At 53.9% G+C, this 22,632-nt stretch overlaps 10 protein-coding genes across 10 annotated transcripts; 4 read left to right on the top strand and 6 right to left on the bottom strand.

The window, feature by feature from the left end:
- Positions 1–554: 554 nt before the first annotated feature.
- Positions 555–1,273, bottom strand: PUNSTDRAFT_134181 (uncharacterized protein; the record flags this gene model as incomplete). The annotated part of the gene is made up of 3 exons (XM_007383643.1): positions 555–636; positions 700–803; positions 860–1,273. The coding sequence occupies 3 exons, from the start codon at positions 1,271–1,273 to the stop codon at positions 555–557; spliced, it is 600 nt and encodes a 199-aa protein (XP_007383705.1).
- A 1,640-nt stretch (positions 1,274–2,913) lies between these two features.
- Positions 2,914–5,648, top strand: PUNSTDRAFT_143642 (uncharacterized protein). The gene is made up of 8 exons (XM_007383642.1): positions 2,914–3,310; positions 3,371–3,417; positions 3,475–3,810; positions 3,865–4,188; positions 4,243–4,371; positions 4,427–4,933; positions 4,982–5,393; positions 5,454–5,648. The coding sequence occupies exons 1-8, from the start codon at positions 2,941–2,943 to the stop codon at positions 5,516–5,518; spliced, it is 2,190 nt and encodes a 729-aa protein (XP_007383704.1). The 5' UTR covers positions 2,914–2,940; the 3' UTR covers positions 5,519–5,648.
- Positions 5,649–7,447: 1,799 nt separating this feature from the next.
- On the bottom strand, positions 7,448–7,780 carry PUNSTDRAFT_134179 (uncharacterized protein; the record flags this gene model as incomplete). The annotated part of the gene is made up of 3 exons (XM_007383641.1): positions 7,448–7,526; positions 7,590–7,670; positions 7,728–7,780. The coding sequence occupies 3 exons, from the start codon at positions 7,778–7,780 to the stop codon at positions 7,448–7,450; spliced, it is 213 nt and encodes a 70-aa protein (XP_007383703.1).
- Positions 7,781–8,146: 366 nt separating this feature from the next.
- On the bottom strand, positions 8,147–10,191 carry PUNSTDRAFT_120472 (uncharacterized protein). The gene is made up of 6 exons (XM_007383640.1): positions 9,769–10,191; positions 9,636–9,704; positions 8,888–9,576; positions 8,780–8,833; positions 8,316–8,725; positions 8,147–8,256 (listed from the first exon to the last, which is right to left on the bottom strand). The coding sequence occupies exon 3, from the start codon at positions 9,237–9,239 to the stop codon at positions 9,012–9,014; it is 228 nt and encodes a 75-aa protein (XP_007383702.1). The 5' UTR covers positions 9,240–9,576; positions 9,636–9,704; positions 9,769–10,191; the 3' UTR covers positions 8,147–8,256; positions 8,316–8,725; positions 8,780–8,833; positions 8,888–9,011.
- Positions 10,192–10,728: 537 nt separating this feature from the next.
- On the top strand, positions 10,729–13,418 carry PUNSTDRAFT_87093 (glycoside hydrolase). The gene is made up of 6 exons (XM_007383639.1): positions 10,729–11,387; positions 11,443–11,533; positions 11,607–11,759; positions 12,052–12,256; positions 12,331–12,791; positions 12,849–13,418. Exons 1-6 carry the CDS (start codon positions 11,023–11,025, stop codon positions 13,035–13,037), a joined length of 1,464 nt encoding a protein of 487 aa, XP_007383701.1. The 5' UTR covers positions 10,729–11,022; the 3' UTR covers positions 13,038–13,418.
- Positions 13,419–13,442: 24 nt separating this feature from the next.
- PUNSTDRAFT_68008 (uncharacterized protein) lies at positions 13,443–14,217 on the bottom strand (the record flags this gene model as incomplete). Its single annotated transcript, XM_007383638.1, has 2 exons — positions 13,443–13,988; positions 14,047–14,217. The coding sequence occupies 2 exons, from the start codon at positions 14,215–14,217 to the stop codon at positions 13,443–13,445; spliced, it is 717 nt and encodes a 238-aa protein (XP_007383700.1).
- Positions 14,218–15,349: 1,132 nt separating this feature from the next.
- Positions 15,350–17,095, top strand: PUNSTDRAFT_143639 (phospholipase C/P1 nuclease). Its single transcript, XM_007383637.1, has 3 exons — positions 15,350–15,709; positions 15,764–16,231; positions 16,280–17,095. The coding sequence occupies exons 1-3, from the start codon at positions 15,625–15,627 to the stop codon at positions 17,014–17,016; spliced, it is 1,290 nt and encodes a 429-aa protein (XP_007383699.1). The 5' UTR covers positions 15,350–15,624; the 3' UTR covers positions 17,017–17,095.
- A 1,652-nt stretch (positions 17,096–18,747) lies between these two features.
- PUNSTDRAFT_143638 (uncharacterized protein) lies at positions 18,748–19,650 on the bottom strand (the record flags this gene model as incomplete). Its single annotated transcript, XM_007383636.1, has 4 exons — positions 19,333–19,650; positions 19,137–19,267; positions 18,920–19,073; positions 18,748–18,867 (listed from the first exon to the last, which is right to left on the bottom strand). The coding sequence occupies exons 1-4, from the start codon at positions 19,516–19,518 to the stop codon at positions 18,748–18,750; spliced, it is 591 nt and encodes a 196-aa protein (XP_007383698.1). The 5' UTR covers positions 19,519–19,650.
- A 641-nt stretch (positions 19,651–20,291) lies between these two features.
- PUNSTDRAFT_44478 (uncharacterized protein) lies at positions 20,292–20,892 on the bottom strand (the record flags this gene model as incomplete). The annotated part of the gene is made up of 2 exons (XM_007383635.1): positions 20,292–20,712; positions 20,768–20,892. 2 exons carry the CDS (start codon positions 20,890–20,892, stop codon positions 20,292–20,294), a joined length of 546 nt encoding a protein of 181 aa, XP_007383697.1.
- A 1,129-nt stretch (positions 20,893–22,021) lies between these two features.
- PUNSTDRAFT_134173 (uncharacterized protein) lies at positions 22,022–22,514 on the top strand (the record flags this gene model as incomplete). The annotated part of the gene is made up of 2 exons (XM_007383634.1): positions 22,022–22,238; positions 22,294–22,514. 2 exons carry the CDS (start codon positions 22,022–22,024, stop codon positions 22,512–22,514), a joined length of 438 nt encoding a protein of 145 aa, XP_007383696.1.
- Positions 22,515–22,632: the final 118 nt, after the last annotated feature.

Below are 22,632 nucleotides of genomic sequence, written 5' to 3'. Positions count from 1 at the left end.
CAGAAAGGTTCGTACGCGGAAGATGAGGTCGAGGCAGGGCTCATAACCTCTCAACGAGGCTTCGGAGCGGCGAGTGACAGAGCGGAAGCAAGAGCTAGAATGTACGCAGTACAGTTAGCTTCACACTGCGTAGGGATAACGAGCAGGTCAATTCATGTACCTAGAATGTACGCAGTACAGTTACTGAGGTACAATGAGCAACAATTAACTTAACGAGAGAATGAATCAACGTACGCTTCACACTGCGTAGGGATAACGAGCAGGTGAAGCGACGGATTTGCGAACGCGATGCTTAAGTGAGCGACGGCGGGCCGGAGGCCAAGAATATGATAAGAAAGACCATGTGGGCGCACCGGGCGCCTTCGCGATGCGAGGGGTATCATCAGTGCTTTGCACCGATTGGATCTGGAGATCCGAACCTAGACCTTCGACACAGCGTTCAATATTCGACTACTTTTATCCGTTCTTTCGTTAACTAGCCAGCGTTCGGTGAGCACAATTCATGGTTCACTGGTATCACGGTAGCATCGAAACACATTGATACATAAGGATGATTAGGAGAGCGAAGACGGAACACGATCGTCGATAGCAGACAGAACAGAGCACTGAAGACGGCGAAATACGAGGAACGCGAGCCTGAGATCTTGCCAGAGCTATGCCCGGGTGGTTTGGGGTGGTCCAAGTGCCAAGGACGCGTACCTTTGTATGATCTCCTCGTCTACGGACTCAAACTCCATGGTTTGTTCTCCGTTTTCTAGTTTCAAGCGCTGCATGCGTAATTCGATGGCCTTGGGAATCGAGACCTATAATAGAGACGTTCAAGATCAACGAGGGTTTTCGCACGGAATTCAGAGCTCACCGTCTCTTCAGTCACTGTTCTTGGAGTACGAGTATCCCAGTACCAAAGGGCTCGACAATCGGATGGGAGCTCAAGCTCGGCCTTGATGAAGCTGATGACCCTCTCATCCTCCTCTTCCGAACGATGGTCCAAGTACTTGCCGAAGTTCGTGTAGAGGGCCACCGCATTGGTATAGCTATAGTGAGCGACCTTAGCACGATACAGGTTGGCGTTGCAGCGTTTCGCGATATCCTTGACTATCAGGTCCAGGGAGCTGATGACAACCAAGGAAATATGTGCCTCGTCGCGGGGGATAAACCCATGCCTGATGCCGTATGCTTTGAGCCGCTCGACGGGAATGCCAACACCGTAGTGAAACATCGGGCACTCGTTCTGGCGAAGTCCCTTGCGGCACATCCAAGGCGGAATGCGCATGAGGGCCCTCCGATGCTTGACCGCAAACTGGAGGTAGGTTGCCTACTTTTCGTGTTGAATGACTGGTGCTTCTCGCAAAGATAACAGACAAGGTTACATTGCATATTCTTTCAGCATCTCCAGCAACCGCCATCGTGTTCAAGGAAGACAATTGCAGACGGAAGGTGTAGACAGAGTTGCGGTCAGGCTGTGAGTCTGACGAGGTGCGTGGGCTTTTCACGTCGCGACTTGTACGCACACGTGAGATCCCTTTTGAACTTGAGACACAACCTCTTCTCGCGCACCTGATCCCAGCAATGAACCCGTCCGAGAACGATCCCCTCTACCCGGTATTTGATCTCTCGTGGTTTTTTGTCTTGCCCTGACCATCATGCGAGTATAGAAGGAATACTATGACTTCGTCCGAGAGCATCGCAGGTCGTTCTTGCGACTTCCGGACTGGATGGTCAGCAAAGATGTGAAGCCCGGGGACTGTCCGCTATTCCACTACGGAGTTGGAGTACCGTTCAGTCGACTGCGAGCCTATGCTATCGGCAAGGGATTTATAACCAAAGACGCCTCGAACATGGACGTATATGCCTGCACAGAGCTCATCACTTACAGCCTCATGGACGCGTGTGGCACATCTCTCCACTATGCCGTTCCGCTTCATTTTGGCTATAGCTCAATGATCGCGCTGTATACGAATTTCGACGTGTACCGCGAGGAACTTACTATGGAGGACGAAATTGAGGTCATCCGGATCCTTAAGCACGAACTCCAGCTGAGCTCGAAAGTGAAGGCGCGGTGGTACTGGGACCTCGACACGCCAAGGAATGCAAGGGTTCGAGCGGTGAGTCCTGCGGATGCTCTAGCGATACGTGGTACTTACTAGAATGGCCTTCCCGGCGCGTCCCAGATTCCCGCACCACTAAAGCTTATCGAACAGAAGTCGTGTACAGCACGTGGGCTGCTGTACGATTCAGCACCGTAAGCCGCTCATCCACGGTCGGTTCGTAGTGCCTGATCAGATTTCGGCGTTCGCCTACGCCTCCGCTGCAATGTTTGGATTCTGCGGTGAACTATGTAATCGTTTTGTCGATCAATATATGCATCACCAGCAGCTTAAGTTTCCAACCTCACATAGCGTGTGCCCATTCCTACGCTTGTTTGAGCCATTGCGCCTGCCCCGCTAACACAACGAAGATCGTCGTGTTGCATAAAGCCGTTATGGGTTTGGAAGACTTCGATCGACTATTTCAAAACCATTGGACGAGATCAGGATGGTGTACATCTTCGGATGAAGTGGTCGTCCAGATGGAGCTCGAGTCCTCGCACGAAGAGAGCGGCTCGGAAACAAAGTTTTGTCCCCCCGATATCTCAACCGCTCCCGCTAGTGCCGTCGCCTGTTTCCTTGATCGCATGCACTGTGGTCGCTGAATACCTACTTTGGGGCTGCAGTCGAGCCACAACGCGAAACCAGCTCGAGATCTATGATTTCCCGTACACTTTTGTCCTTGGTAGTGACTGAAGTGCGTTCAGTTTGTTGACGTCATATCATTCACGCGAGTCGAATTTTCACAGTTTCTTCGGTTTACCATCGTATGTCTTCTGGACTTCGGCTAGGCTCCTGATAGCGATCACTACTGGGGTCGGACTTTGGCGCTCACCCTTGGCTATATATCAATATGGCTCCCAAGAACAAAAATCAACATAAGCGTCAGCAAGGCCGATCTCACAAGCCACAGTCCCAGCCAGTAGCGAAAGCCTTTCCGAACTCGGCGACGCAGGAAGCGTTCTCCCAAAAAATTGACGACGCTGGCGAGAACTGGGAGGACGTTGTCTCGCTTCTGTGCGAGTACTTGGAGATCCCGACATTGACGAAGAGAAAGGGGTTGAAGCAGATCCACGCCCGTTTCGACTCGGTATACGAACGTCTAGATGCGGCATACAAGATGTTCCAGGAGCAAGAGAACGAGATGGTGATGGGCGGTATCATTGGGATCTTTGCGAAGATGTGCACAGATGCTCTTCTTCGCGACAAACTGTTCAAGAAAGGTGCGTGCCTTGCGTTCTGATACCAGTTTGTCTACGGCTCCGCGTCTTGACATGTTCTAGGTGTACTGTCCAAGCTCGTGCCTCTCCTCGACTCCGAAACGTGCCGGGTTAGTCGGGTTGTCATTACTAGGCCAATACCCGCAGTGCCGATATCTCAGAACTAGCATCTCGCCTTGCGGTCGCTGGCGACCATGACCCATCATGCGGGTGTCGACGCGCGAGTTCAGATTGCCTGCTATACACGAAAACTCCTCAAACTCATGAAGGATCGGCCGGATGACTACACGACTCAAGAATTGAGCGTCGTGGTCATCGGCCATGCCGTCTCGGCCGTGATCTATGACGGAGACAAGTCGCCCGATCTTAAAGCGCTCAAAGACTTCAATCTGACTGAAACAATACAAACCATGCTCGAATCCGCGAAGAAACCCGGAGGCTCGGCATATCTGATCGGTCACGCGCTGCACCTCGTAGAAAGCGCCACGTACAACTGCCCGGAGGTGAGACCGATAGTGCGGCAACCCTCTTCATCTTGAATGTATCTTTGTCGTCAGGAATACGATAAGAACCCCTCCGCTACGAAGTTCCTCGTCGCGTTCCTTCGGAGCGACGATCTTAGTATCAGAGCTTCGGTCCTTGGAGCTCTGCTCCGCCTTCATGCCAAGAAGAATGAGTATGATCGGACCCAGTACGATCCTCAGAAGATCATGGCTGCTGTGTCCTCCGGCAAATGGCCTCCGCACGTCAACGATGCGATGATGGACTACGGGCCGATGAGGTGCGATGTGTTCGTGATGCTCAAGACCATGAACGAGTTTCAACGCACTATGATCAACGTCGTTCAAACTCACGACTTCTACAACCTCGGAAAGACACTGGTATGATCACTCTGTATTCGGTGCGACATCCGCTCATCAGTGCGCGATCCTTAGGCAGAATTCATCACCCGGACAGAGTTCTCGGTCGCTGAGGGGAGATTCGAAGCTCAGAATGCCAGCACCGGCGAATGGGAGAAGGATGGAAGCGTCGGTCTTCCGTTCACCTTATGGTCCGAAGCTTTGGTATGTACTAGCCACTTCCGCTCGCGGCCTCGTCTCATCGCGCTTCCGCCTGAAGCCTCACGCCGCCAAGGTCATCAAGGAGAAGGGAAAGGCAGACGAGGCGTATATGGCGGACATCCTCGAACTCAAGTTCCTCGTCATGCGGCAACGCGTCCACGACGCGATTCCGAAAGCTCATACCGCCATCCTCCGCAATCCGGACGTGGCTTACTTCTACTATGTGGTCAGCCTCACCGCGGATCACGAAGTCGGCCTCCGCTACGCTAAGAAGGGCCTGCGCTGCAAGAAGGGGTTGACGCCGTTCGTCAAAACCGCACTTCTAAATAGGAGCGTCGAACACGCCGGCGATCTCGGGATCACGGCGCTCTTGGAGTCGCACATACATGGCCACAAGTGGGAGGAAGGGATCGCCTTCCTCATGAGCGCATGGGAGGACGCCAAAGTGTATATGACGGAAGCGCCGCCGGATGCAAGGAACATGAAGACCGTGATCAACTGGTATATCGTCCTGACGCTCGCAATAAAGGGAAAGGAGGTGAACCCGGACCTGGGAGACTTGAGGGTAAGTGTGATATCCGCGCCTCCTAAAACCAAACTAATGGATCGGTAGGATGCATTCGATAAACTGCGTGTCAGCGAGGACGTGGCTATGTTCCTGGGGGCTCCGCTGTTCAACACCCAGTTGCGCCTCACGCGCACCACGGTGGTCAAAGACTATGTTGCGGCCCAAAAGGAGTGGGGTGAAGTCGTGGGGCACTTTGACGAGGTCTCGGAGAAGGATGCCGGCGCGCGCGAACGGGAGAGCATTGATCCGGAAAAGGCGACAAATGACTTGGCGTCGTGGCTCAACGAACTACAAGTCGACGACGAGGGCGACGACGATGACACGCACTCACATGTGCACGAACCTTGCGAACCGCCTCGCAGGGTGACGACCAACTCGGTGTCACTATATCGATGCAGTTACTGCGGAAATCCGAGCGCCGCGCTCAAAAAATGCGGCGGATGTGGTAACACCAGTTGTGAGCACAGCAAATCACCAATGTACATATCGTGATGACTTTCTCACTGGCCTACTACAGACTGCGATGCTTCGTGCCAGAAGAATCATTGGAAAGCTCACAAAAATCAGTGTCAGAAGTCATGATACGGCAATGGCGTTGGCGTCTGCCGTCATATTTTTTAAGAGCGGAGGTCCTTGAGAAGATATAACTCACACGTGTATGATTGGCATGGTGTCGCACAACCTGTAGATATGAAATCACATTCCCTGCAACATTATTCGCCTAGCCGGTGAGATTGGAACTCTGAAGTAGTCTCACGACTATGACCCCACCAGCGGCAGCGTCGTTGCATATGCATATCGCGATTGACTTCGCAGAGCACGAACACAATGTTAAATGTCGGGCGGCATGTCGGGCGCGGAGCGCGCTTGACCCGTCTGCAATACGAGGGGTAAGATTGCTGGGCAAGCGCGTGAGGCTACATCGGATGCGAACGCGAGTAGATATACGTGTACAGCGATCAGATAATAGTGAGCACTGAACGCGCACTGAATTCTCATATTCCAACACACAAGACAAGATACCCACGCTGTCCCGACATATGTACATGTGGACGGTAGGTACTATTCCTGGCTTGGACCCGTTGGCTGCGATCAATAGTTGTGGTCCAATAAGAAGGTCGCACCGCGGCTGCCGAACAACGTCAGACAGCGTTTCAAAGAGGAAGCGACGAGCGCTCTTAACAATCTTACGCTGGAAAAAAATTGAGCGCGCGTTCACGTAGGAGAAGGGATTCTCCACATTAGTTCCCACATAAATCGCCTCCATCCCAGTCCCCAGTGATGTTCACAGACACAACTCCCACCATTAATGGACGATGAATGAGTAAGCTGTGTTTCAAATGCATATCGACTGATTTGCAATCTGAGGTTCAATCATGGAAAGGTATAATGCGTATACGCGACTTGTATGTACGACTAGCATATCATAACATCAAACTGCACACAGATTTGTCTATTCCTCAAGCCGCCAAAGAGCCCCTCTTCGGAGGTGCTATGCATCCTTCTGTTACTGGTGAGGTATTTACTACGGTGGTACTGTAATCCCGAGCCAATCTGCCTCTGAAGTCACGATAAATGGTCAAAAGGTTAGAGCACCAGCATGGCCCGATAAAATATGAAGGCGACTTACGAGTTACAAGGCGCGTCATCAGAACCAATGTCAGCATCAGAGCGCCGAAGTGGGATGGACACCGTCAGTGTGCTCCTGTATATCAATCAGCACATGAGCGAGGTCTAATATATTAGCCGCGAATTGCAACACTGACAATATGAGAGACGGCGTGATTAGGGCAATCAAGAGCATATGACTAGACGGTATGAACACGTCCGAAAGATATCAGGGTTGGTTAGTGGTTGTGTGGATGGTCGGATGACTGAACAACATCGGGTGTGCGGTTGCTTTATACCTTAGCAAACGCATACTGTGGTATCTCAGCGGGCAGTGCATTCCATCGGCGTGTCGCCCTCGCTGAATAACAAGACCCGACACGTATGGAGATGATAGGTATTGTCAATGGTTTGTGTCCGTAGCTTGCGCTGATGAATAAAGCTCGGACGTGGAGGCAGCGTCGCTGTTGCTCAGAAACTCCAGCCAGGTTCCCAGACAGCTGTGCTGAGCGCTGTCGGCAAAGGCGTGCGGGAATGAATGGATGAACTGAGCCCGCGTAGCCTTCGGACGACTCACCAATCTCGACTCCAATACAATTGGTGCTAGTTCCAGCAATGCGTCATCTCGGCGGTCCCGAGCCAGATCAGTGAGTGCCACGCAAGCTGTGTTCCATATACACGTCCGGGATCTCGCAGTTTTGATTTCCCAAAGGAAAGTATCAGATGCATCGACAGTTTGTATATGAAACTAGTATATTATAATTATTACTAGAGGGTATGCTTGAGCTATTTAATAACGTTATTGTTATAAATATTGGTCCGTGAAAGAAGCCTGGATGTGGTTCTGAATGCTGTTCCTTGGAACATCACGTCCGACTTTGCATGGCTGTAAGTACGTTTGGTTTACGGTGGTGCGACGCATCCGCGAGCATTGAGCTCTCCCGGATCGGTGACCGAGACCCCTTCGAAAATAGCTCTACCGCTGTACGAACAATCATGTTAGCATGAAGCGTAGTATCCGGGGGACAAATATCAAGAAGCTCACGAGTTGCATAGCACGTTTCTGAGCGGGCCGTGGTGCGAATGTTTAGGGATAGCGAGCGCGGCGGCTTCGAGTCCAATTAGTCTAGCGAGCACAGTGTGTGAGCGCGGATGGCAACAGAATACGAAAAGAATGACGTACTGGAGAAAGATGAGGGCAAGAGAAAGAGCTACGTAGTAGTGCGACCTGAACATTGTGCTTGTTTGAGGATGGGAGACTTTGTGATTGACGTCCTTGTCCGCACCGATAGTCTTATACTTACGCTTCGGTACATCACTAGCGTATACGATGCCCAGGAGCGGAGCAAGCAGTGTGCCACACCCATTGCGGAAGATAGCATCCGATGTATGGACATGCTATACGTCGCATTCTACCGAGGTAGCTACGACCGCAGAGATGTGCCAGGTGTTGACGGTTTCAACCCGGGCCCGCCGGTGATCCTATGCAGACACTTGAAGCGGCCAACTCGTCGCAGCTTGCTTGTATGCAGCACGGCGTCGGGGAAACCGTTGGGAGATCGGCATAGACGGTCGTACTCGTTTACCCGGATGGAAGGTTTCAAGATGATAGAGTGAACTCGAAGGCCGAAGGCGGTGCAGAGCAAGAAAAAAGCCCTCCGAGTCCGATCACGGATAAAAGGAGTTATCACCGCCCCCGTAGACTCGTAGTCCTGACGATGTGAGGAGATGAGTATTCCGCATATTCTCGCCGGCGTTCAGGGCGTCATACCAGTTCAACGAAAGTTGCACTGGATATTCCGCGAGGGGGTGTTTCTCCGGGTTGAATGGGTAGAATGGATGAGTGCACTCGGTGCTGTGAGTGAGCCCGACACGGCTGAAACAACGCGTATATCGTCGGTGCTATGGAGTAACTGTATTTCAAAGAATGGCACTGGCAATATATGCCATGTAACGATAGATTTCCCCTCTGCGTGTTACACTCAAACAAGCCAGATGAGCACGGAAGCGTGTGGTAAGTGACTGCTCCGCATTCTTTGGTGCCAACACCGGGCCGACGAACGATGAGAAGCAATGGTGATAGAACACGGTGTCATGGACTTGAAACCGCTGTGCGGTCATGGAGGTGGTGCACAACCCCGCATTCCCAGATGTCCGTGATCCGTTCGTTTGACATCGCCTCTGAAAAGCAGCGCATCGTAAGTCATATTCGACACCGCACCTGGGCCGGCTCACGGGTTGCAAGAACCTCCGAATCCAGGTATTGGGCTTGCCACGGCAAGCACAGCTCTAGCGCATAATTGGCATCTGCATGCAACGAGCAAGGGCTGAACTTGTACTCACTGGATCAATGCGATGGCCAGCGCCAACGCAGGGAAGGAACGGAAGGTGACCATGATGGTCGAGAGCGGCATAGGACGGCAATGGAGGGAGTCTGGAGCGAGCATCCCGAGCGGATCCGCACTTCTTAAACGAGCATGCGAATTTCTAGATGAGCTCCGGTAGCCGGTGCATGACTCTCACTACCAGGGTTGGCACCGTTGTGACACGCGTGCGAATGGGCCGCTGTTGTGTGGCAGTAGGATGGCTGTGTCCATATCAGCGGACGAAACCTCGGCGCGTGGGACGTCTGTTCGTGTCGTGGCGATGGATTCAAGATCGAGTAAGAGACATTATCGTAATGAGGCGCTCGCATGCATAGCCCGTTACCATGGGATGGGCGCTATCTCCTTTTGGCGCCAGCCTGGTGCGTTTGCTTCGTCCGTGTGCAGCGCTGAACGAAATGAGGGGTCTGTTCGGAGCTGTTCCTCCTTCAGATCTCGTCAGGTCCGGTGGATGTATCATGTAAAGCGGCATGATACGCAGCATATTATATCAACATCGAGAATGTTCTCAAGGGAAGGTGGATCGCAACTCTATGTGCTCTATTTTCTCATATTCTTCTGGTCCTGGTAACGTCTGCACGACAGCACCGTCAAGGTGGTGGTGGGCACCCGCGGATCGCGAAGAGGTCTCCAGAGCCTCTTCTCCCGCTACCCGCGACCTTATCAGCTTCTCCTCTGGAGACATAAACCTTGTGCAGAGCGCTCACGGATTACATCCACCAGATATATCGACGGGATCACCTGGAGGTAAGGGGATCGAGAGTGCTAGGCTGATGCTATCCCGAAAAGCTAGAAGATCAGGGATGATGATAGTTGAAACAGTTGATCGTCTTCACGTACTGCAGTAGCACAATGGCGAGTACAGTAATGAGGTCATACTTGCTGGTGGACATCGTGGTGAGGAGACCGAGGTGAGATCGGGGACAGTAATAGAGCCATTGAGCAAACACTAGTGCCGCGCCGTATGCATCTGATGGAAGGCAGCATATTCATGGGCGCACTCCGACGTCGAACGGAGCCTCCCACTCAACGGCCAACAGATCCCGTCGAGGTTCATGCATCCGGAGCCAGGGTGAGAGAACATTATGCGCAGCTTGAGAATGCAAACGGCCTAAGAAATGGTGGTCTCCAGTCTGATCAAACCAGGGGTTCATGAGCGTTCATGGCTGTGGGGTGAATCAGATGGTGATGTCTGCAGCGCCGATATTGAATGACGAGGCTTTCGGGCAGTGTATAGAGCACCCTGTATGGGCTCCAAGTCACAGGCCATAGATCGTGTGCAAGTATTGCGATGGTAGGGGCTCGTAGGCGTTGGATGACAAGCCGGCCAACACGGAAGTCGAGACCGGAATATATGACGAAGCAGTTTACCCACGATCTGGCCAAGCAGCACTAGACACGTGCACGTGGCTGCCTCATTGCTCATTTACGCCGCGCTGATGGGGAATTGGATTGGGGGCTACTCGATATACCCGCTGCGCAACGTTCACGCCAGTACTTTGCTGGAGCAACCAGAGAAATGAACGCGATATGAGTACGCGAATTGCCAACCCAACCTATCTTCGAGAGTCGTCACACCGGACGAGCTCCCTTCGACGGTTCCTCGGAACAATGGAGTTCAATGAACTCGCACCGGGGAACGTACCCCGTCAAGGCATGTTCCGGAAGAAGCTCGCTCCAAGGAAGACGCCGCAAATCCATCCTCGACTCCAAGGGCTGCCTCTTTGCACGTTCCCCCATCTCCCAAGACGCCCCCGTCACGCGCTTACCTAGCCCTTTCATCTCGTCCATCTGATACTCGCCGAGTTCTTTCATCTCAGTGGGCTTGCGGTACATAAAGCCCTCGCCTCTTCCTCGCGGCAATCCCGTTTCTGCCTCGCTTTCTGCTTTCTCGCCCGAGCCCATCCCACCCCGTCCCTTCAGGACTACCATACGCTTCTACTGTCGCCAATCCTCGCTTACTGCGCGGCAAGCGTTTCCTTACGTTTTGACTTTTTGACGCAAGCGCGCGCCTACACGTTCACGTTCACCTTTACCGAGCGCTTCAGTGCTGTATTACCACACACGAAGTCTAAACCAACGGATCAAGCCACGATGCACGCTACGACTTCCTTTCTGCTCCCTTCGTCCCTGGTCCTGTTCCTCCTGTGTGGACGGCTCGGGTCGGTCGACGCTCGAGCGTATTGTAACCTCAAATCTCCGCAGGCCGTATTCTCGACTGGCGGCGGGACCTCGCCCTCGGGGTCGGGTGGCGGTGGCGGTGGCTCAGGAGGGGGCGGATCGGGAGGTGGAGGAACGGGGTCGGGTGGGGGAGATGGAGGGGGGAGCGGGAGTGGAGGAGGCGGGGTGTGCGCGGAGGACCGCGTGTTTTCGACGTGGTATGCGGGCTGGCACGCGGACGAGTTTCCGCCGGACAAGGTCAGCTGGGACAAGTACACGCACGTCACGTACTCGTTTGCGTAAGTCTCCTTCCTCGCTATTCGTGGACGAGCGATGAGCTGACGGCGGTTATAGAACGACGACGGATAACTCATGGGATCCGCTATCGCTCGCTGACTCAGACGCGAAGCTGTTACCAACGTTCGTATCCGAAGCGCATAAGAGTGTACGTTCTGTCCTCTCCTCCGTGGTTCTCCGCCCTCACAAAGTCACCTTATCTCCCTTTTCTACTTCCACAGGGCGTAAAAGCGATTCTATCCCTCGGCGGCTGGGGCGGATCACAGTTCTTCTCGACCGCGATGGGTTCCGCGCAGAACCGGACGCGCTTCGTGCAAGAGCTTCTGGAGATCGTCTCTGAGTACGACCTGGACGGCGTTGACTTCGACTGGGAGGTACGTTACATGTGTCTTTCTTCTTTCTTCCATTTTGTTGCACCATATGGGTTTCCTGTCCCGGATATGAGCATCCGATCCCCGGTGCTGGCATACTCCAGCCTTAATCTCGGGTTTCTACTTCCTCATTGCGTTTCACTTGTTGCTATTTCGGGCATTTCGCCCCATGGCGCAACCTTCCCTTTTCGGGGGGATCCACTCTCCTTTTATGGCGTTCCATCCTCCATATCCAGTGCAATCCTCGTCCTTTCCTTCTCCGTGTCGAATTTCGAAGCTGATAATAATGTCACAGTACCCCGGCCGCCAAGGAGAAGGCGATAACACCGTCTCGTCCTCGGATGCGAGCAACTTCCTCACGACGCTCCGCCTCCTGCGCACGGCGCCGTTGGCGGCCAACATGACCGTCAGCGCCGCTGTCTCCCTCACGCCCTTCGCTGGGTCGGACGGTAGCCCGATGGACGATGTATCGAAGTTCGCCGAGGTGCTGGACTACATCGGTGAGCGTTCGGACTCTTCCGTTCTTCCACTCGTTGCAATGGCGCTGACGTACCCCCTCTCTCAATGCGCACAGAAATCATGAACTACGACGTCTGGGGCACCTGGCTCGACGCCGGCCCCGGTCCGAACGCCCCGCTGAACGACACCTGCACCACCGACGGCCAAGGCTCGGCCGTCTCCGCGCTCGCAGCCTGGACGCGTGCCCAGTTCCCCGCGGAGCAGATCGTGCTCGGCGTCGCGTCCTACGGACGGTCCTACAATGTCACACCGACCTCGGCCGAGCTCACCCAGGCCAAGTCCGCCGGGGAGGGCGTCGTGCGATGCCCGACGTTCGACAAGGACGTGGCGAGCCAGATGGGGAGCGGGGATAGTAACGGGTGGGACGGGAACGATGGCGGGGAGGACCAGTGCGGGGGGAGTATACCCGTCGATGGAATATGGGACTTTTGGGGGTTGATCACCGGCGGACTGTTGGATGGAAACGGGACGGCGGCGGAGGGAATGTTGTATACGTTCGATAACTGCTCGCAGACGGTGCGTCCGGTTCACGATTTCTTCCAATCTGCGTCGTATTGATGGGTTGGGTTGCAGCCGTACATCTACTCGCCTGCGTCCTGGGTGCAAGTATCGTACGACGACGCGCGCTCGTTCGACGCCAAGGGGCAATTCATTGCGGAGCAGGGTCTTCTAGGCTTCGCCATGTGGGAAGCTGGAGGAGATTACAACGACATCCTCTTGGACTCCATCCGGACCGCCATCGTGACCCGGGAGACGTGTTGAGCTCAACACGGCCCCTCTCTCATTCCTTTACCGTCAAGTTCAAGAAGGTCGTCGAGGTCCCCACTCGTGACAGCTCCCGAGGGAACGACTCTTGCCTAACTGGCAACGTCGCTCAAGAGCGTCCCTGTCGCCCACTTCTGAACCATAGGTTCTTCATCGACGTCCTCGACCTGATGCTCACGGGGATCAAGCCAAGAAAATATGGTCAGCTGGGCTGTATATGGTGTAAACTACCGTGGGGTTGAATGGTCTCGCGGGGGTGTAGCCTCGACTCGCGGTGAGCATCGAGCAGGACATGTATCAATTTTTGTTAGGGTATATATGGTTGTATGTATTGGTAGTGTGTCGCGGGTAGGACGGTCGGAATACAAGAAGTTTGACATACTGTAGCTACGGAGCTGAGCCTCAGAATGTCAGTGAATTGTTGAAGATGCTGCTCAAACTATCCAGGGCGGTCTCCGCTGCTTCAACCTTCCCAAGCCTGACACGTGCTTGGTCCAAGAGCGCCGAGGACATCCAACTCTCAGGCTTCGTAGTCTGCAAATCTATGCCCCTCCGTGCGGCAATGCGCCTGAGTTCTTTGATATCCCTCACATCGTCCGTCTGCTTCAATCGGAGGTGAGTCTGGTGGGCTTCGGTGTGATCCTCCCATCCCTGCAACTTCAATAGCAGTAAAGGGAGGATGGGCATCACCGGGATCCCGTCGATGCGCTCGATACGCTCCGGCGGGACCCAAGGGATGTTGAGGGTGGGCGGAACGAGGATATCGACTTTGCAGAGTTTGGGGAGACCGCCGAAGGTCGTCGTGCCGGGGATGCGGTACCACAGCACGCGATAGGTCGCCCCGGGCGTCTTGGCTGCGACGGTGTAGAAGCTCGAGTTCTTGCTCTCCAAGAGTCGCTTAAGCTCTTCTTGCGTGTGCGATTTGGTGAAAACTACGAGATCGACGTCCTGAAGGCAGGCTGTCAGCGTATGTTTCCCGGTTTTGACTTGATCTGAACGGTGTTACCCCTGGAGTTCTCGTGGTACCATACAACGCACACGCGGCGCCGCCGAAGAGGCAGCATGGGATGTTATGCGAAGCGAAGATATCCACAGTGACGCGAGCTACCTGCCGGATCTCGCTGGCAGTAGGCGGGGAATGATGATTCGGACGTCGGTACTGTATTCTGAAGACCATGATAGTGCTGGTGTGAGGCCGGTGCGTGGTCTTGGAGGGACAGCATAGTATTTATGATCAAGCTTTGCCCCGCCTTTTCGCCTCGTGTGCACAGCAGAAGCAGCCATTTTGGCCAACTATTCAACCTGCCGGATGGTTGGTCCCTGAGGTAGTGCGGTCGTTAATACAATGCGTATGTCAGGCAATGATCATCGTGCATTAGCCAGGTCGGTGTTCCGATGAAACTTAATGCTTGTGATTGCCGAGAACGTCGAAAACAGACGAGTGCGCTCTGGTGACCGGTGTGTTGAAAGGAGTGAGCACGTGATGTACTGACTCGCGCTCCTTCGCCTTCTTTAGCAGTTCTTGATTGTCCTTTTGTCCCTTTGGAGCCCTCTTGTACCCGCCGGTGTCACCTGGAAACGCGCGAGGCATATAAGGACCCTAGAAAGTAGAAGGGGAGGTCGGATACAAAACCACCCGATACAGGCCGTTTTTCAGTGCACAGGCCACATCCATATATGGTAACTTTCAGTGCACGCGTATCCGACCTCAAGCTGAGCAGGGTCATTTGCCGTGCACCAGTATCCGACCTCAGGTTACACGGAGTGCTGGCAGCAGTACGTTCTATAGTACGCAAACTATGTAACTACTTGCTGATATCACCTTCGTCGTCGTCTTTGCTCGTTGGCCGTCGGGTCTGTTGTAAATGCCGGACCGCCTCAACCACTTTCGCCGCCTCCACCGCTATCAATTTCCAGTCCTTCGTCACGAATGTCGCCGACAACCGCAAGATGCCATCCCATGGCTCGCGCTCGACAGCACTAGGCAGCAGAGAGGATATGATGGAAGAGCTTGGCATATGCACAAATCGGTGTCATTGAGCCCGGGGAGATCCAAGGCCAGGAGGTCGGCGATAAGTAGGTTATGGGATGGAAGGAGTGATTGGATGAAGGAAGGAACCTCTAGACACAAAATCAGGGGCATCCTGGGTACTTGCGATTGTTTTCTATCCAGCTGTTGATGTTTTTCGACTCGGAGGACAAACTTGAGGCCAACATGTTGGGGTAACGGCCGCACTTGGATTCATTGAACCGGGTACACGGGATATATAAGTGATGTACGTCTAGCGCGTCCACATCGAGGACACAAAGGACAGAGAGCCACCATCGGGCCGGCGAAAAGGTGTGCACCGCCACAGGTGTCTCGTATCCGACCTCGAGCTTTGCACCGTTCCACCAGTGCACCGCGTATTCGACCTAGTGCTCCGGCCCGACCACCGATCAGTGCACAGTCCCCATACGTGTATCCGACGTGGCGCCTCAAAAGGCCCAAAAATCAGTGCATCCGTATCCGACATCCTCCGCTATTATCTGGGGTCCTGGCATATAAGGAGCTTCGATTGAGGCTGTCTCTCTACGCGAAATTATGAGGCTACGATACGTCGCTCGGATTGCAGGAGTCATCGCTGCTTGGACTGCCCTGCCCACAGTTGGTGCATGGGGAGCAGCTGGTGAGCAAACCACGAATCCTCATCACGTACTGAGCCATCTGAAGCTGTACCCAGGCCATGAAATTGTTGCTACGATAGCTCAGATTCATTTGCATCCCTCCGTGCTACCGACGTTATGCTGGATCCTCGATCCCGAAGGCGACAACCGAAACTGCCACCTTGCGCGCATTGCGACGTGGGCAGACCGCGTCCGCAACACCCCCGGCTTCCGCTGGTCCGCGTCACTGCACTACATCGGCGCCAAGGATGACTGGCCTTCGAGTCGGTGCGAATTCCCCGGCGAGAAAGGCTGGGCTGGGCGGCGCGGTGGTAACGTGTTGGGCGCCATCAGAAACGTCACTGGTATCCTCGTGAACTATGCCGATGGCGCTACGGCGGATATGGAGGACGGAGACGCTTTGGCAGCAGAAGCGCTTAAATTCCTCGTGCACTTCGTCGGCGATATGCACATGCCTCTCCACCTTACTGGACGCGACCGGGGTGGAAATAGCGACAAGGTTCTCTTCGATGGCAGGTTAAGCAGTAAGTCATATTTATGACCCCGCTTCGACTCTCTAAACGACTTGATAGATCTTCACTCGGTGTGGGATGGCTTATTGATCGCGAAGGCACTCCGTACCATCCCCGGGAACTACACTCGGCCACTCCCGTCTCCTCAAATCGAAGCCGCCCTTCGAGGGACGATCTACGACCCTTACATCAGACGTGTGATGTTCGAAGGCCTCCTCGAAGGCGGGCGCTGGCACGATGAGGTGGAAGAGTGGCTCACCTGCCCCGCGTCCGTCCCTCTTGGGATCACTCACGCAGAGTCCGGAACCTCCCGGTTCCTTGCGTCGCTGATGTCGCAACTGAAACACGCTCTGTTCGGGGCCTACGGCATTATGGGCTCTCGCACGTCTTCTCCGGGTGACGAGACCGACGATGCGAACGTCTGTCCCTATCACTGGGCCGCGCCAATCCACAAACTGAATTGCGAGATCGTCTGGCCGAAGGCCCTGGACGAGCCGCCGTACCTCGCTAACCCCTTGCTGGATACGACCTCTCCTGAGGATCATCATCACGCTTCATCTGTAGAGGAGGAGCTGGCGCAGTTCGACGAGGATGGCCACTTCGTGGGGGGACCGCGCAAGCCCTATCCCTGGTTGGAGCTCGACACACCCGAATACGCCGGTGTCATTGCCAAGGAGTATGTTGTCGAACACCTGCTCGCCATGGGAGGTATTCGCTTGGCAGCAATTCTGAATTGGCTGTTTGCGGAGGTTGACGAGGTCAAGTCAGGACGTGAATCCAGGCGCTTGTTTGTATAGGTATCGAATCGGACCCTGCGAGCTTGTGTACGTTGTGCAGTGTATTATCATGAGTCTGTCAGTGCTCCCCGTCAATCCATTATTGATACACGATTTCCGTGGCGCCTGAAGCGAGATCACGAACGCGCGAGATTTCATGAGTGCGTTCGAGAGTGGGTATGCAGCACAACATGTACAACGGGAAAATTTGGGGAGGGTCAGGATGTGAGGACATTTTTCAAGACGCTCGAGCAGTGGAGCGATGACTCGTCCCTAAAGTGGGAGGCGAACTGCTTTACCCGAACCACATTGTTGCAGATCCCATCAGCAGTTGATTCTGTGAGATGTGGTAGTTCCAGGGTTCTAGCTTAATGTCAGGGATAGTATACTCCGTAGGAATAATTCCCGCTTTCTGCAGTAACAGAGTGATCCCGGAGAGCGAAGATCAATCAATACTAACTGGTGCCTTACCTGCGCGAGCTTAATCGAGTAATCCACCCTTTCCTCCGAGCGGGACAACAGAAACTCATTCGAGGTCGAGTTCGTGAGACGCCTGAGGCTCAACCCTGTACTAGGTTGGCGCGTTGCAACCTTGCATATGTCCGTTCCTGATTGTTGCAGCTCCCTGCTCACGTATTCTCGCTAGTCGGTATATATATATGATAGGTGTGGGGCGAGAATCGTGGACGTACTTGTGGAGACGAGCGATGCAGTCCGTGGTTTCTTGGCTTGGCTCCGAGGGACATGACTTAACCGCAGCCTTGACCAATTCATACCAGCGCATGCAGACTTTGCGGCATCGGCTGGCGCAATTTGTCGCATCCTGCGTGAATGGTGAATGACTGGATATGGCAAGGTCCGATCGACGACGGACTTTTACTGCAAGTACCATATCTTGCATATCCTTTATCACCGCGCGTAGTTCGTCAACGTTGGTGCTTCGAGCCATAGTATGGAGCTCTGCGATCAGTTGCTCTGCGACCTCAACAAACGCATCGGCGAAATTGTTGAAGCCAGAACCAGAACCAGACAGTTCAGATATATCGGAGTTCGCCATGTTGTCAAACAGATTCTGGATGAGGGTATGTGTGAGCCCTCGTCAAGTCTTTCTTGTGTGTGTGCGTGTGACGATATAGAGCAGGCGTGTGTGTGGACTCGGGAGTAGAACATCGGATATATGAGAGCAAACAGGATATAGCTTTGACGCAATGCTATCCCATGCTCGGGTTGATGGGCAATGTAGGAATGCCACGATCCTTGATAGCTTTGAAGTAGCTGGGTGCTGAAGAGGTGTGTCGGCTGTTATACAGCTCACGGGAACCGTGGATGCACTGTGTGCGCCAAGCCGCGCGTATTGGCGTGCGCTATTGGGACCGCGCCGGAAATATACCTACCTACCTACCTACCTGGGGTGCGCTCTCACCGAGAGAGAGAAGTGACAAAGTCAAGTCAGGTATATAATTAGACCACGCGAGCTTGTTTACACTGTACAGTGTGTGATGATGAATCTGTCAGTGCCCCTCGTCAATACAACGTCGTTGATACATGTCATCCGGAGTGTCTAAGCGAGATCACGAACGCGTGAGATTCCAGCAATGTTGATGAGTCTTCGAGATTAGCTTGGGTGTGTGGCAACACACGCGAAGGATAAACCGCGATAAGGTTAGGAAATAAGGACACACTGCCGGCAAATTGATGGAGCAGTAAAGTGATGACGGTGTTCGTTCGTGGACTGGGAAGGGAATCGCTGCTTTACCCAAACCACCATAGTGCGGATCGCATCAGAAGGTCGGGGTTTTTCGAGAGGTGGTAGTTCCAGGGTTCCAGCTTGGGAACGGGCATCGAATACTCTGGAGGGAACAGTTCGGCTTTCTGCAGGGGTAAGATGAGATACTGATACCGAAGAAACTGTCGGACACCGTACCTGGGCGAGCTTGATCGAGTAGTCCACCCTTTCCTCCGTCCGAGACATGAGGAATTCGTCAGAGGTTGAGTTCGTGAGCCGCCTCAAGCTTAGGCCTGTGCTAGGTTCACGACTTGCAACCTTGCATAGATCTGTCCGGGATTGCTGCAGCTCCCTGGTCACGTATTCTGGGCGTCAGCGTGTATAATGAGAATGCGGCCAAGATCAGAGAACGTACTTGTGGATACGAGCGATACAATCCATGATTTCTTGATTTGGCTCCGGAGGACACGACATCACCGCAGCCTTGATTAACTCGTACCACCGCATGCAAACTTTGCGGCATTGGCTAGCGCGATTCGCCGCGTCCTGGAAAAGCGATAAATGTCTGGAGACGGAGTAAGGCACTTGGCATGGTTCGGCCAGACACGCACTCTTGCTGCAAGAACCATGTCTTGCATATCCTTGATCGCGGTGCGTAGTTCATCGATATGAGTGCTTCGAGCCATAGTATCCAGCTCTGCGATCAGTTGCTCTGCGACCTGGACATGGGCATCGACGGAGGTAGAACAGGAACCAGAACCGAAACCAGACGGATCAGGCATGCCGGACTTGGCCATATTGTTCTGCAAGCTCTAGATAGGGTGTGATGGAGGACGGAGCGGTGTATTCGAGCTAGCTCTGACGCGGGCGTGGGCGCGGAACCGGGTTTCGCACGGAAGATATATGAGAGCAACCAGGGTATAGCTTTGATACAACGCTTATCCTTGCGCCTGATGTGCGGTATAGGGGTGCCAGGGTCCTTAGTAGCTGTGCAATGGGTGTGCATACTCTGAGAGAAGAGAAGACCTAGTCTCGAAACCAGCCGTTCTGTGGTGACGAGCGATGACGAAATCGAATGTCAACGGCACGTCTTGTCACATCAATGTCAAGTGGGATGGTTCTAGCGGTAGACCACCTGAACCAAACGAGCTGGCATTGACGTGACAAGACTTGACTGTGAGTGACATTCGACATATTTTGTCAAAGTCTACTAAGAATAACTCTTGGATACGACCTACGGTACTCGATGCTCGTTTGCGTTTAGGTGGTCGTACCGGTAGAGCGTCTGGTTTCGAGACTAGAGAAGACCGAGTTGCAAGCAGAGCGCGTTTCTGTTCGGCAACCGGTCCGGCTATATCCGAAAACACCGAAGCCCAGGAAAACTCGACGGAATACTTCCGGCACGAAGCCATAGTATTAGCAAAGAAATGAGTACATGCACTACGTTAGTCGAGCATATAATTGGGGAAATTAAATGGTGATTTCGAGGGAATTGAACTCTCTAGGCCGTGAAAACGAAGCCGGAGTCTTCCACGCTTGTAGCGGTTGTGGTAGCTGGAAGCTGGTCATCTTACACAGGGCGCGACCTGTCCTGGGTGCGAGACTCTCCGCCGGTCCGGGAGGAAGCAGTAGATTTCGCAGCCCGGTTATCCGAATCGCCAGAACGTTTCGTATGGGAGTTGCTGGAGGAAGCCGCCGCTGCGTTCGCTAGTTCCTCGTTCCATGGCATGATAGTGGGAGGGGCTCCGTCCCGACGTATAACAATGACGTCGGGGCGTGCATTCAAATTTGAATGATCCTCCGCGCAGAAGTTGGCCCATCGTTCAGCGGCTTCGTGTCGACCTGGTGTGCGGAGGTTTTTAGCAAAGTCCTCTTGCAGTTTCTGGTGCTGGTGCGCCAGAAGTGCGTAGGGATGCATCCTGTTGTCCTTCGAGGGGCTGGGCCTGTCGCTGATGGAACCGCGCGTCGTTCCCTTCCCCGACGTTACGAGCCTACAGGGCGGACGGGTCAGCAAAGAGGCAAAAAGCAGAAAAATGGATGCTATACCGTGCGGTATCATCATGGGAGACGTTGGCCTTCTTCGGCGTCGTATTGCCTTGTACGGGCAGCGTCCGTGCAGCTTTTTGTGCGTCCGACGCTCTGCCTTTACCGGACTGAGGAGTGGGATTCATTGCTGTTTCTTGATACGGGAGATGCAGGGGACTATCGATTGAAGTAGTCGATACCTGGAGAGAGATGATAACGCCGGTGCGAGGTGAGGCTCTGAGCGGTTCCCATCCGTCGCCTTATATACATGTTGGGCCACCTGATAGGAGCGGTCGAGCAAGTGGCCGTTGATAGCTTTGTTCCTGCGCACCAGCGTAGTGGCCTTGAGTTCCCTCGCATTCCTCGATAGGTGGAATCGGCCAGAGCGAGTTGTTCGTCACACTCAACCTTCCCGGTCTTGCAGCGTTGTCGACTGACGGACCACCCTTTCGTGGCGCGCATTCCCATCGCTCAATGCAAAGCGGACAGCCGTCATGCGGGCCTGTGGTCGCACAATCCATATCTGCCGCATGGAAGTCCTGAAAGTCCACAGACAAAGGGAGACAGATGCATGGGTGAGCGATGGCGCGGCTACGCGGCGAACAAAGGGATCAAACGGGGCCGAGACTCCTCCGATGCTCCGGAAATATAATAAGGAGCTGTTGATGTGGATACAAGTATGCATTAGTACGACGACACACCTAAGTGATTCAGTGCGGTCTTTCCCCAGTTTCTCATAGCCGCAAAGTGGCCTGATGAAGACATCCGCGTCTCTTATTATCCGCCATAGACGGCGGTGGTGCATAATTCATGGTGGATGCACCGAGAACATTGCTGTTTGAGAGGTAGCTGACAAGACAATGTTTGTGGCGAGGCGAACTTCGAAGTGGTCCTCGGGGAACGCGGCAAGAAATACAGTAGCGTTGATTGCTCCTTCGGCAACACCCGACCTCCTCATCGGTTGACTGTTGTCGATATTCTTCTCTATGGTGTTTCTAGCACGGTCTCTAACTGCGGCTGGTCTACGCTCATTGAGCTACGGGGCTCTGCCTCGGCGACGGAGATTGTGTTACCCCCTTTCCGCCCGAACCCGTCATCCCGCCTTCCGCCTCCGCGCCTCCATCCGCCTCTCATCCGTCGATCGTCTAGCAGTGTGAAGGCCCCTGTCTACCATGAGTCTATATAAGTCGGTACACTTCAGATGATAGAATTATTTCCAGTTCTCCCTCGGACTCACCCAAACATATCACCACTCCAGCAGCAGCAGCAACCGTCATGCGCCTTACTTCCACAAGCTCGATGCTTCTCGCCTCCGTCGCAATCTCTTCCGCCGCTGCTATGCCGCTTTCGCCCATTGTTGTGCCGACGCAGGACGTCGCCGCACTCCTCGGGCTTACCTCTGCGTCCTCCACTCCATCATTCGCATCCTCCGCAAGTGTCCCCACCCGAGGACCCGCGCTGCACAGGAAGAAGCGCGACGACGCCGGATTCAGTAAGCCTCCGCCGCTTTCCCCCTCATGTAGCAATGTTCTTACGGTATACTTCAGCGCTTGACGACCCTGACACCAGCTCTGTCCTAGGTGCACAAATGGGTCTCCCGGCCTTCATAGAAGGCACAGAACTTGAGCCCGCTGCCGCGATCCCGATCAATAGCTGGATGAGGGCCCACTCCACCACGTTCACCACCCAGTCGACTGCCGCCGCCGTAAGCACGGCCTCTAGCACGAACCCACTATTTCATGGGTTTTTGCTGCTCAAACTGAGGTGAATTACATTCCCTATACATTATCAGTTACTGACGGTGCTTTAGAGCAATATCATTGCAGGGAGGATTGCCTTAATCCTCACAGCATCTTCATCACTTAATCGTCCACAAGATGATACTG

The sequence above is a fragment of the Punctularia strigosozonata genome (genome assembly GCF_000264995.1).
Source record: "Punctularia strigosozonata HHB-11173 SS5 unplaced genomic scaffold PUNSTscaffold_6, whole genome shotgun sequence".
Lineage (NCBI taxonomy): Eukaryota > Fungi > Basidiomycota > Agaricomycetes > Corticiales > Punctulariaceae > Punctularia > Punctularia strigosozonata.
The sequence above is the reverse complement of the archived record's forward strand: the minus strand, read 5'-3'. Positions and strand labels throughout refer to the sequence as shown.

Bases quoted from the DNA above. Each gene is read 5' to 3' on its own strand.
- PUNSTDRAFT_143642 (XM_007383642.1), top strand. From the start codon at position 2,941: ATGGCTCCCAAGAACAAAAATCAACATAAGCGTCAGCAAGGCCGATCT. The intron at 3,311-3,370 runs GTGCGTGCCTTG...GACATGTTCTAG, and splicing joins CGACAAACTGTTCAAGAAAG to GTGTACTGTCCAAGCTCGTG. The intron at 4,372-4,426 runs GTATGTACTAGC...TTCCGCCTGAAG, and splicing joins CCTTATGGTCCGAAGCTTTG to CCTCACGCCGCCAAGGTCAT.
- PUNSTDRAFT_120472 (XM_007383640.1), bottom strand. From the start codon at position 9,239: ATGCGAGCGCCTCATTACGATAATGTCTCTTACTCGATCTTGAATCCA.
- PUNSTDRAFT_87093 (XM_007383639.1), top strand. From the start codon at position 11,023: ATGCACGCTACGACTTCCTTTCTGCTCCCTTCGTCCCTGGTCCTGTTC. The intron at 11,534-11,606 runs GTACGTTCTGTC...CTACTTCCACAG, and splicing joins TATCCGAAGCGCATAAGAGT to GGCGTAAAAGCGATTCTATC. The intron at 12,257-12,330 runs GTGAGCGTTCGG...CAATGCGCACAG, and splicing joins CGAGGTGCTGGACTACATCG to AAATCATGAACTACGACGTC.
- PUNSTDRAFT_143639 (XM_007383637.1), top strand. From the start codon at position 15,625: ATGAGGCTACGATACGTCGCTCGGATTGCAGGAGTCATCGCTGCTTGG. The intron at 15,710-15,763 runs GTGAGCAAACCA...AGCTGTACCCAG, and splicing joins TGGTGCATGGGGAGCAGCTG to GCCATGAAATTGTTGCTACG. The intron at 16,232-16,279 runs GTAAGTCATATT...ACGACTTGATAG, and splicing joins CTTCGATGGCAGGTTAAGCA to ATCTTCACTCGGTGTGGGAT.